The following is a 13214-nucleotide window of genomic DNA, read 5'->3' on the forward strand; positions in this document are numbered from 1 at the left end:
ACCTGAGCTGTTGCCTTGATAATGAAAGCGTTTGCTGAGGCAGCTGTTCCCCGGCTGTCAATCCATGTTCTTGTTGCAAAAGCACTGGCTGCACTTGTTATGAAAGACTTCTAGCTGAGGAAACAGCTGCTGTGACAAGATCTCCTTTTTAAATCTGGGGAAATATAGATGAACAGCAAGGAGAAGCAGCTGGTTGTGCCTGCAGCAAAAAGGACATTTCTTCTTCTTCCCCCTCTTGGAAAGTAAAATTTAAAGCTTTAACACAAATGCAGGGTAAGATTGTGAAGGAATAATTTCCTAATGGTCACGTTCAGAGGTCTGTCTTCACCCCTTTTGTGAAAATAACTGGGCTTTTGATGAGTAGCTCCCTGGAATGAAAAGCCCCTAAGGAATGCCAAAAGTCCTGAGAAGAAACTGAAGAGGGGCAGGAATTAAAAATTAGCTTAGTTTCTGGCTAGTCATGAACTGTGCGATTAGATTGTGTTGAAGAAAACAGAACCTTTTACATTGAAGTGCAGAAGCTTTTAGAGTCCAGTTTGTGGAATAAGGTACAAGTCTCACAAACACATGGAAAAATATGTAGGATTTATAGGGCTGTATTTTGTACCAGGCTTTAATACAAAATTGCCAGATACGCAGTATTAATTGATTCTCCTCCCCCCATATAAAATCAGAAATCTGAGTATTCTCCCCCCTGAAAAATCTGGACACTTAGAAGCCATGTGGCAGGTAGACATTATTAGGTACAGCTTTCCCTGTTAATAACATACCCACACTCCCAGTAAGAAACAGTCCTGTGAAGGAAATGTAGGCTACAATAAGGGCGGCCCCCTTTCCTTCCATTTGCTGCTGTTGCCTTCACAAAAAAGAGGCATACTGCTTTTAGCAGGTTCTTCTGAACAGCTAACTAGTTTTCTTCCTTAATTTAATTCAGCTTTGATGAACATCTCCTTGTCTCAGTCAAGTGGCTTCCCTGCTCATCCCTGGGCCATGTTATGAAGGATCCCTAGCGGCTGCTTGTGTGAGCTCTTTGGGGAGCCCAGCAAAAAGCCTTTTTCAAGTGGTCTCATTCAAGCTAGAGCTTTTATTGGATGAAAGAAAAGGAAAGCCGGAGAGCCAAAATAGCTTTGTTAGAAAACTGATGGTTAGTTGGAAGAGAGCTAATAGGAAATTATAAAAATTGTACATACTCAGAAAAGGTAAAATTGGGGCTATTCAGTTTAATTGTATAGAATGTAGTGGGTAAAGGTTAGGAAAGTAAAGGGAGGGGGCAGAAGGACTTAAGGAAGATGGGACTAGGTGGCCAGAAGCCCATCCCCCCAAAATCATGGATTTCTGGATACTAGTATGCTAGGAAAGGGAATTGCTGTTAGTTTTTCTTGTCCCTGCTTTACGAGCTATAACCCTTTCCCCCCAGTCCTAGTTCTCTCTGCTATGCAATAATTAAAGGCACCAGGACTCTGGCCCTCCTATGTGGAAAGGAGAAGAATTAAGTCAAAACAAAAGAGTAATTGTGAATGGGGGTGGGACCGCAAGCAAGAGGAGCAGAGAGGGGGAGGACTTAATGTGGTTAGCAAAGGACCACGCCCCAAGTGGGTGAACAGAGCAGGAAGTGTCAAATGCGGCCAGTGTGAAACTCCCAAAATGCAACAGTTGTCTAACTTTCCTAAACAGCTTTCATATAGTCTAGCGATAGTGTTGATTTTGGAGAGCAAGGCCTTTAGAGGTTGCTATTGTTAAGAAAATCAAATCTCTGCTCATGTCTTTTGTTTGTTTTAGTGAACTTTAATCTTTCCTTGTATTTATATATCCATTTTGCTGGACTGAATTGCCATGGTTACAATTATATGGGATCATGACAGTTGGCAGGTTCATATTTATGTCCATTTTAATTCAAAATAAGACAGGGAAGGAAAAACTGGAGATTAATGGTATGTCAGAGCAATCTTGGCAGGCAGCCTGTAGTATTATACCAAATGCCCTATAGAGGGCAGCAAACGACAACCAAAACTTGCATATGGAATCCTGTCTTATAATTTGTTGACCTCTGATGTAAGGGGGTCTTGTGATCAGCCAATGTGACCAGAGGGCCAGCGCACTGTCAGCGGCGTGAAGCCGAAAACCTCTGGAGAATTGTAGACATGTCTGTCAAAGCCACCGAGAAAGTAGAAACAATGACAGAGCTGCTTGATCAGACGGAGACCGGTCTGCTTGAATGCAAAGTATGCTTTGAAAGATACGGCCAGCAGAAAAAACGTCGCCCAAGGAACTTGCCCTGTGGACACGTTATGTGCCTGGAATGCGTCTCTTCTCTAGCCCATCCCCGGAATTTTAAGTTGGAGTGCCCTTTCTGTCGGAGAGCCTGCAAATCTTCCGAGACCAGTGACTGTTTGCCGCTGTTGCACTTGATGGAAATCTTGAGCCCTTCAGCTATTAATGCTCCAGTTCCTGGAAGGACAATTGGGACAGGTGAGGATATGGCTGTATTACCATCTCATGTCTTGACATTCAGTCTTTCATTTGGAGGATGGGGAACGCTCATCAATCCAACCGGGATGGCCGTATGTCAGAAGTCCGGCTGCGTAGCTGTTGCTCATGACGGCAAGAAGAGGATTAAGCTGTTTTCTTTCAACGGGAGCTGCATACAACAGTTTGGAGAGAGAGGAGAGGCAGGAAATGACATCATGTACCCGACTGATGTCACAGTCACATTGGACGGCCACATCGTAGTCACAGACAGTGGAGACTGTTCTGTCAAAGTGTTTGATTTTAATGGCAGAGGCAAGCTAGTGATCTCGGAGTCCTTCTCTTTACCGTGGGGCCTTGATACGACGCCTCAGAACGATATTGTCATGAGCGATTCAGAGGCAGGCATTCTGTATCGCTTGACGGCTGACTTTAAAAAGGGAGAATTGAAGGCAGTGAAAAAAATGTATTCTAATCTGTGCAACCCGAGAAAAGTGGCCATTTCTCAGACCTCTGGGGCTATTACAGTAATAGAGCATTTGATGGCCAAAGGCCCAAGCTTTGGCTGCACAAGAGTGAAAGTCTTCAGTGCAGATATGAAGCTCATTAGTCAAGTAGATAGTTTTGGCCTGAATCTTGTGTTTCCTTCCAAGCCTTATGCCAGTGCTGTCACCTTCAGCAAGGAAGGGCATGTAATAGTAACCGATGCCTACAACCAAGCAGTATTTGGCCTTGGCAAACCTGAAGAATTCCCTGTATGTAAGCCCATCATTACCCAGGGACTCTCCTACCCCCTGGCATTAGCTTACACTGCCAATAATTCTCTGATTGTCTTGGATGGTGGGGATCATTCTTTAAAAGTCTATACCCAAGTGGGACCTGGGGATCCCCTGGAATTATAACTCCCCTCCAGGTGACAGAGATCAGGTCCCCTGGAGAAAATGGCGGATTTGGAGGGTGGACTCCATGCCATTGTACCCCGAGGTCCCTCCCCATCCCAAATCCCACTCAATTCTGGCTCCACCCCCAAAGACTTCAGGTTTTTCCAACCTGGAGCTGGCAAAATTAATACTACCTGTTTAAATAGTGGGGGAGGGTGCTTTCTTACAAACTGAGAGAAATGGTTCCAGTCCACAACCAAGGTGATCCGTGGGAAGTTCTTCATAACTCCCCAGGTTCTCTAGCAAGTAATTGAAGCCTCACCCATGTTAACCTACAATGATGTCACCAGCCCAGAGCCTTATGGGAAGGACTGGTTAGAAAAATAATAGTAAATTTATTATTGTTGTTGTTGTTGTTATTTATTATTATTATTATTTAAATCCAGCCCTGCTGATATGAAACAGACATAGGTCAGCTATCCTCTTACAACTGGCCGCAATACGTAGTAAGAATTTTTAAACAGGCCTGGACGAGAAGGTCCAGAAAACTTTATTTTCCTGGCTTTCTGCAAACTATGCAAAACCATTCAAGCGAGCTTTTCTGCGCAGGTAATAGGTTTGCGCTGCACAAAACGGTTTTACAAACTTGCTTGGATAAATTATTAGGGACAGTGGGTTTTTACTGCTGTGAATAGCTTATTGTAAGCAGGGTTCTATTCATGTGATTTCTGTACAGCTTAATGTGTCATGTGAATACTTATGCTGTGCTTCAGCTCTTTCTGGTAGTTCCAGACTTCTAAAATCCTAATGCATCGGTTCCTGAATGCCCCATTTTTGTAACTGCACTGTCTCACTGTGTGTAATCTGACGCCATTAAACAGTCAAATGATAAATAACATCAAAAATACAAATAAAATGTCAGTGCTGCTGGGTTCTAGATCAGTTTGGTTTGTGATGTAGAGCAGTGGTCCCCAACCTTTTTATCACCGGGGACCACTCAACGGCTTTTACTGAGGCCCGGTGGGGGGGGGGTAGTTTACTCCTCTACTCTCAACCACTGCTCTAGCACTCTCTGATCGCTATGGTAATGCTTAAACATCCCTTCAAAATAAGATACAGACATGCCACAACAATGAAGTGTGTTGTAAAGGGCTGGGGGGAATGAAGTAAAGGGCAGGTGGGCGGGAGAAGGTGTCCTTCGGGGCCCACCTCCAATTAATCGAAGGACCACATGTGGTCCGCGGCCCACAGGTTGGGGATTGCTAATGTAGAGGGTTCAAGTGAAAGCACTCTTTCAGCCTAACTCTACGTCCTACTGCACCAACAAGGCAATGATCTACAACCTCTGCATCTATAGGGCACCATAATGGATAAAACTGAACTGGCCATTAACAGATAACCAGAAGTGTAACATGGAGCAGTGGCATTATCTGTTGTGCTGCTATAGCCAGTTGCAGTGTGAACACACCAATTGAGCTAAACAAAACAGGGCAAAGGAGGGGGGTTGTAGGTGGGGGGATGGTGGCAGTCATGAGGCCTCTCACTTCAGTGCCATTGTAATTTTTTAAAATATGCTTTGGTGCCCGCCAATCCGGTTCCGCATGCCAAGTATTTAGAGTTATACTTTCTCAACTGTGTTGCACTGGATACATCTAACAGATTACAGACCTACTGTTAAGAAGGCAGCACTCGCTATATCATCTGTGCTCCCTCTTCCCACTCCTTTATAAAGATTTGAGGAAGGGGGGTTGGGCAGGCTGAAGACCACCATAATTTTTTAGGAGTCCATTTTATTGTATGTATATGTATGTCCACATTTATTTTAATGGGGTTTTACTGGGTTTTATATGGACAAATTGTGACCCACCACAAGCTGGTTCGAGAGTGGCAGGTAATATGTTTAAATAATAATAATAAAATAATAATTAATTTGCCTTCTGCCGGATGTCTCTGCAGTGCCGGTGGTCCATGCATCACTGTAACAACACCTATGACACATTGCTTGCAGTTTTAAATCAATATTATTGTATCCACTGTTGATTTAAGAGACGCCGATTGAATCGTACTTTTGTGTGTTGCATGTCTTTAATATAATCACGTGGGATCTTTTTTTCGGATGAATGTTAAATATCACCCATGTGTATAGTTCCTTAGATATTTCACACCATCCTTAATCAACTGTGACTTTTTGCAGAGGGATGGTGAGGGAGATTAACTAATTCCCATTTGGCCATTTTTCTGTTCCATATGGCTTTGCCATCTCTGGTTCACACACACCACCACCACCACAATGACAAAAGTGGAATGAAAAGCTGCTGGGTCGGTGAATGGGGAAAATGACCAGAAATGAGTGTTTCAGTGTTCTCTCTGAAAGATCCATGAGATGGCAAGTAAAGTATAATTTGGCCCTAACAGAGAGGTTTTTGCATGGTTAGAATATGCGTATGATTAGGGTTTCTAGCCTCCAAGTGGTAGCTGGAGATTTCCTGGGATCACTACTGATCTCCAGGTAACAGATCACAACTGATCTCCTGGAGAAAATAGCCACTTGGGAAAGTGGATTCTAAGGCATTATATCCCACTGAAGTCCCTCCCTTTCTCCAACCCCACCCTCCTCAGGCTCTGACCACAAACTCTCCAGGTATTTCCCAACCTGGAGCTGGCAACTCTATGTACAATATAACAGAAGAAGGAGCCAGTCTGTTCCAAACAATAAAAGACATTGTCTATTATTGTGTAAAACTATTTTTACAAGTATATTGAGATGAATGTAAGAATTCTGTAGGCATCAGATGCTCACTCCCGTATTCACTCTCCAGTATGGAATCACTTGACAGCTATGACCTTCAGTTGTCTATCTAAGACAAACAAGATAGACTTAGCACAAAAGCATACATGGACACAAATCTGACATGATTCAGAAACCTGTAGCAGAACATTTCTTAATCTACCTGTTGTTGTGAAAGTCAGCATTCTTCAACAGAGAGACTTTGGATGGAGACTCCGTATAAACCATTGAACTGGATTAATTCAGTAGCATTAATTGTATTGATCAGTCTGATACCTTCCACATCCTCTGTATGTGTTAAGCTATTGTAAAGTAAATAAGTAGTCTAATTAATGTCCCTTTAGACCTTTTAGAGCCAGCTTGGTGTAGTGATTTGGAATGCGGACTTCTAATCTGGCGAACCGGGTTCAATTCTGCGCTCCCCCACATGCAACCAGCTGGGTGACCTTGGGCTTACCACAGCACTGATAAAGTTGTTCTGACTGAGCAGTGATACCAGGGCTTTCTCAGCCTCACCCACCTCACAGGGTGTCTGTTGTGGGAAGAGGAAAGGGAAGGTGATTGTAAGCCACTTTGAGACTCCTTCGGGTAGAGAAAAGCAGCATACAAGAACCAACTCTTTATAACTTTTCTCCTTTTGTACAGCATTTACTGAATGAATGAGGGTTCACCTCAGCAATGCTTCGATAAACTCTTTCGCCTTGAAGGAGCCAAATGACTCCTTTTTTGGTTTTCCTACCCAATGACTTGCATGGCTGCTGCACTGGAATTTATAAACATGTGCTAGAAAATGGTTCATTATAAAAATCCTATAGCTCTGTGTATCAAAATATGCTGATGTCAACAGAGATGTTGATTTGGACGTAGATCAAAGTGTGCATCCCACTGAAATTAATGCGCTGTGGACAGACCACATCTGCATTTGGATACACAACTGAAATACTTTGGAGTCCTTTAAACTGACAAGAGGAAAGCCCCAAAGAAATTTGAGGACTCCTTTAGAGGGGAGAATTGTTAAAAATAAAATGGTTAAAAATAAAATGCATTCTGTTGTCTACTCTGGCATGTTTTTAAATACTGAAATAACTTAAAGGATCACTGGAGAAATCGCAAACTGCAGCACTTCTAAGATGGAAGGTTTAGGGAATCCAAATGTAATACATCCCAAAGGAACTTTGTTTTGGACAGATTTCAGACAGGACTTTATTGCCACCCATCCCATTGTCCATCTAGAATCTCTCAGTTGCACAGGGAACAAATATAAGCAGGCTTCCCATTCAGGCCCATTTATTGCCTAATGAACCTTGCAGACGACTACGGTAATCTTCGGAGACCCTGCTTCAGGGGCCCCACTTCTGAGATTAGGCAACCTGGGAGAGGGTTCTCTTGGAAAGGCTCCAAACTCTGGAACCCTCTGCCCAGTAAGTCTCATTCATACCCTTCTGTTGCCATCAGAGGATGAACTTTTTGTTTGGTTTCAATTGGCATTCCCTCAGTGATCTCCTTTCTGCCCAATGTTATTACATTGTTCTGTTTTTATGTATTTTAGCTCTGGGTTTAATGATAGCTTTTGGAAGTGGCATTAAGGGTTTCAAAATATGATTTTCTTCTGTATGTTTTAATTGATCTTTTTGTTTCAATATATAACCCACCACTCCCACACAGTGGCTCATGGCAGGTAACAATAATTTAAAACCTGGGGGGCAGCAATGGACTGGCTACCCAGCGGGGACCCCAGATCTTACTAGCCTGGCTTCAACCAAAGACCTGGCAGAAGAGCTCCATCTTGCAGGTCCTGCAGAACTGAAAAAGTTCTGACAGGGCCTGTAACTCTCCCAAGAGCTCATTCCACCAGGTAGGGGCCAGGACTGAAAAAGCCCTGGCCCTGGCCAGGTGAACCTTCCTTGGGCTGGGGACCTCCAACAAATTCATGCCTGCAGAGCAAAGTGCCCTGTGGAGGGGGGGGCACAAGGAAGATATATCCTGCAGATATAAGGGGCTCAGACCACAGATAGCCTTGAAAATTAGCACCAAAACCTTGAACCTGATCCGGGCCACAACAGGCTACCAATGTAGCTGCCTCGGCACAGACTGGATATGAGTCCTCCAAGATGTTCCTAGCAGCTGCATTTTGCACCAGTTGCAATTTCTGGGTCAGGGACAAGGGCAGGCCTGCATAGACCAAGTTATAGAAGTCTAGCCTGGGCGTGATCATTGTTTGGATAACTGTGGCCAAGCAATCTGATGACAGGTAGGGCGCTAGTAGCTTCACTTGACATAGATGGAAGTGCTGTGCGCACTACTCCCATGACCTGGTCCTCCACAGAAAGGGAGGCATCCAGGATCACCCCCAAGTTCCTGGATGACAGTGAGATATTAGTTGTACCCCAGCCAAGGTGGGTAGGTGCACTTCCCAATCTGCTGCCTTCCTGCCCAGGCATAGGACCTTCTTGGAGGGGTTGAGGTTAGCTGCTTTTGAGGGTAGAAAGGTGGAATATAATTTTTAAAAAATGAATGTTATTCAGAGAGCAAGCTACTGTATATGACATATAAAATTGATTTTCGGGTTTTTAAGAGGAGGCCACTTAGCACAAAACAAAAACTAATTAATATGGTTAACATTGTACATAATGAAGAAAATAGTTGGCTATTGTGTTACACATTTCCTGTACTATGATTGGATGTTTATGTATGTTTCTAAACAGAGGATGTTCGGACTGTGAGATGTATGGTGCACATATGCAGATTCAGTTGTGAACATTGACCAACAGGAATGGTTTATGTGCCACCATTTTGTAGAAAGCAGATTATTTTTGAATTTTCAGTGAAGTTTCAAGACGATATGTGTATGTATATACTGTTCCTTCTAGTGTTATTTTTTTCTTTACATGTTGATTTCTAAAAAGTGTAATTAAGAAACATTTTTAATGTCCTGAATACATAAATAATAATCTCACAGTGTTTATATATTGGCCCCCTTTGTTTTACTAGAAGCCCCTAGTTTCAATTCAGGAAACATGATCACAATAGAACTGCAGGCATCTGTTTCAGCCATCCTTGCATACCAGACATTCTTTATTGTAATGATGAAGAGACTGAATGCTTTTTAGGGAGGGGCGAATAATGGGAGTTTTGTCCTTTCCACAGCTTACGCTCATTTATGTTGAACAAGTCGCAAACTGTCTGTAGCAATTAATTGCTTTTTAGGGATAAAGCAATTCATTTCCCACTGAACTAGTGCAAAGAAATAAAGTAAATGTGTTAGAGCCAGAGCTTTTACCTATAATAACACACACTAGCTAACATATTCAAAATTAATCTTTATGTTTTCCATCAGGAAATTTTCTGAGAATGTCAATATGATCGCCTTTTTTCACATAGTTCATATATTGACATTCTTATTCCAGTTTGTTTATTGTAAAATGTTGGCACAGGTGCAGTCAGGGAACACATTTAGATACTGATTGAATGAAAGAAAGATACCTTTCATTCTCTTTCCTTTTGTGCCAGAGATCTGCATGCGTCTTTGTTTTAATAGTTCCGAAAAAGAGATTATTGCTGGATTTCCTAAAAAGTTGACTGATGTTCAGGTATCATACATCTGTTCCAACACACACTTCCATAGCTTTGTAAAACTCTTTAATAAATTATTTTAATAATTTGAATACTATCAAATATATGATAAATACTAATAGTATTTCCTGAATAACAGCTTTCTTACTGTATCAAGAAGTAATTTTAATCAAATAGGTACTCAAGCATAATAATGATATCTTTCAAGATGTTTCCCTGCCAGCAACAAAAAGAATTTTTCAACAACGGCCACTTATCCCAGAACTGCAGGTGTGAGGATACTCTGGCTTTTGCCTAAGAGGGTTAAGCCTGGTTTACATATGCAACAGAATGAGGGGACAAAATGTTCTGTACCACTTGGAACTGCCTGTTTCAATGTTCTCCTGAATGAATAGCACCGTGTTAGCAAAAAATGATCATAGTATGCAAAGGGACAGGCTAGAAACTTTCCCCATGAGGTGGTTTTCTTTTATTTGCAGGAAGTTTTTGGAAGGGTCATTAAATTAAAATCCTTTCAATTGTGGTCTAAAGTGTTATGGCGCTTTCTGCCACTTTAATATTTTACCACTTCATTCTCCTTCATGAATAAGCCAGGCCTTAAATTGGACACGCTGCTGAACTAAGCAGGAAGAACCCTAGACAGGGAAGGAATACAGTCAGGGGGAAACAAACAAACCTGTATTATCCTAAGCACAGTTAGACCCTTTTAAGCCCCATGGAGTCAGTAGTTTTAGGAAGTTGTGACTCTAGTCAGGATGGCCCATAACAGACTGAAGCAAGCAAAGAAGAAAACAGAAATGAGGTGGCAGAGGCTTAAGAGCCAGGGAAGGAGAAAGGAAGGATATGAGAAATGGGTCACAGGACCCAAGCTGTAAGGTGAGGGAGAGGGGGTCACATGCTGTGCTGAGATACCTGTGGAAGGGAGAACCAGAGGAAAACGGGAATGAATATTCAGAGCAGTGGCACAGGAATCTTATAGAATTATACCAAGAAATAGAAAGGAAAACGAAAAGAGATGAGATGCATAGAAACCTGTGGGAAAGTAAGGAAGCAGTCACATCATCATCATCATCATCATCATCATTATTTTATTTATTCCCTGCCATTCCCATTGCGGCGGGTTACAAACGTCCAGTAAAAAACCTATTAAAACCCCATTAAAATTGACACAAAACTTACAAGAACAGGCAATATGGCAAAACACCACCCTCCACCCATCCCTGCCTTTGGAAGGGGGGGGGGATGAGGGTCCAGGTAACACAGGTTGCAGCTAACACCAGGGTATTATGTAACTACATTATGTGTAGTTGCATTTGTTCATTATTAGGACATTTCCCACAAAATATTATTCAGTGTATAAACTGTAAAAAAATTCTGCATAAAATGCATTTCTTTTTATTGGTTCTCTGTTTAGCATGGCATAAGCTTGGTGGGGGAGGGATGTGAGTCCCCGCCAAAATGTCCTCTTTATATTCTGATAATAGTACCATAGATATTTTGGTTGCTTGGTTGGCTGGTTGAGACAGTCCATCCCTTGAACTATTTCAGTATTTCAATTTTCTGCTGTTTTTAATGTCCGATATCACCTGATAAATGTTTAACACATTTAAACCATATATCAAAAATTAATTAATTCCCAACCAATTGGGAAACCCTTCCAGGGCCATCAAGAAACCCCAGGATTTTACAAAATGAAGCTGATGGGCAGTAGGTTCAGGAGGGACAAAAGGAAATACTGCTTTACACAGAGAGTGATGAAAATGTGGAATTGGCTGTCTGAGAATATAGTGATGGCCACAGAAATAAACAGCTTTAAACGGAAATTAGATCCTTGAAGGATATGTCTAACAATAATTACTAGCCATGGTGACTGAGTAGAACTCCATGTTCAGAGGCACTAAACCTCTGAATCCCAGAGCCAGCAGGCAACATCAGTGGCAGGCCTCAGCCTCTATACACTGTTGTTGGCTCTTCAGAGGAACTGGTTGGCCTCTGTGTGAGACAGGATGCTGGACTAGATAGACTATTGGTCTAATCCAGCAGGGCTCTTATTTCTTAATATAACATATATTACAAATAAATTTATTTGGACTTTAACCATGCCATTCCAAGCAGAACTACTTAGAATGCCACCACGAATATATCTGTATAATTATGCATACTACTGTGCATAAATCTCACATTATCTGGATTAAATTAGTTTTGATTTAGGGGTGAATGTAACTTTTCAGAGTTGTCACTACAGTTCAACATTTCTTGGCTCATTCTGTCAGATTAACAATAGTAACATGGCAGGTGGAATAAGGAAACATGAGTTTCCAGTCTCTATTTTTAGAGCAGTGGAGTAGGGATTATCCTACAGAGAATTTCGTGTAGTTAAATCTTAATTTAACTAAATTGTCCCAGAGATATTCTCTCTTTAGCCAGATATTTATGCCCTTTATCAGTTATGCTGCAAACTATAGTGGGGTAGCCAGCAGAAATGAAAAAATGGGTTATACTAGAAGAGTTAGTCTTTATACCCTTTTGAAAAGCAGCTTTTCACTACCTGAGGAGTCTCAAAGCAGTTTATAATCTCCCTTCCCTTCCTCTCCCCTGTGAGGTAAATGGGGCTGAGAGAGCTCTAATAGAACTTCTCTGAGAACAGCTCTAACAGGAGAGTGGCTAGCCCAAAATAGTGGATTCACTACTTTGAATTTGCTTCAATATGCTCTGCTTGTTTGTTTGCAAATTAAACAAATGTTGCAAATACATTGTAAATTTTCAGTGCTTTCAGTAGGGCAAACTGAGCGACTTCTGGAATTTATCACAGTGGGGAGTCATTAACAACACAACAATATATGTAAGGTATATTTCTCTATATCCATATTTTGATGTTGGAATGGCATTCTCATGGGTCATTTGGGAAGGACAATGCAACTGCAATGCAGCAATATAGCTCTAAAGACTGATGATTTTTAGGTAGAAGAATTTCCTTATTGTTCAAATGGTGATTTAGTGAGTGAACATACATGGAATCTTTCAGTCAGATATTTTCCACTCTTATTGGATATGGTCTCGCAGTCTCCACTGGACATCAAGACCAGAGATTTGACCATGCGTTCAAACCTATGTTGTGTACTGTGTTGCTATATAACTATTCTGTGACCAGGGCAGGGGTGGCCAAACTGTGGCTCTCCACGGACTACGATTCCCATGAGCCCCTGAACTAGGGGATATACAGAGTACAATTCCTATCAGCACTTTTCTTGGAGTAAATCCCAATGAATAGACCTGAATAGGATTCTAAGCATTGGAGATAAGCAGGGTCAGGAGACCACAAAGGAAGACTTTGCAGAAGGAGGCAATGGCAAACCACCTCTGCTTCTCACTTACTTTGAAAGCCCCTTTTACCAGAAGTTGGCTGAAACTTGACAGCAGTTTACCCACACACAGAGGATTCTGAGCAGACTTGTCTAGGATTGCTCTTAGTGTCTGTCATATGATCTTTACCCTGGTAACACAGG

General features: G+C 41.9%; 1 protein-coding gene across 1 annotated transcript; it reads left to right on the top strand.

Annotated features, from left to right (window-relative positions):
• Positions 1-2012: 2012 nt before the first annotated feature.
• On the top strand, positions 2013-5281 carry NHLRC1 (NHL repeat containing E3 ubiquitin protein ligase 1). The gene has a single exon (XM_077353060.1). The coding sequence runs from the start codon at positions 2142-2144 to the stop codon at positions 3366-3368; it is 1227 nt and encodes a 408-aa protein (XP_077209175.1). The 5' UTR covers positions 2013-2141; the 3' UTR covers positions 3369-5281.
• The last annotated feature ends 7933 nt before the right edge of the window (positions 5282-13214 follow it).

The sequence above is a fragment of the Paroedura picta genome, chromosome 9 (genome assembly GCF_049243985.1).
Source record: "Paroedura picta isolate Pp20150507F chromosome 9, Ppicta_v3.0, whole genome shotgun sequence".
NCBI lineage: Eukaryota > Metazoa > Chordata > Lepidosauria > Squamata > Gekkonidae > Paroedura > Paroedura picta.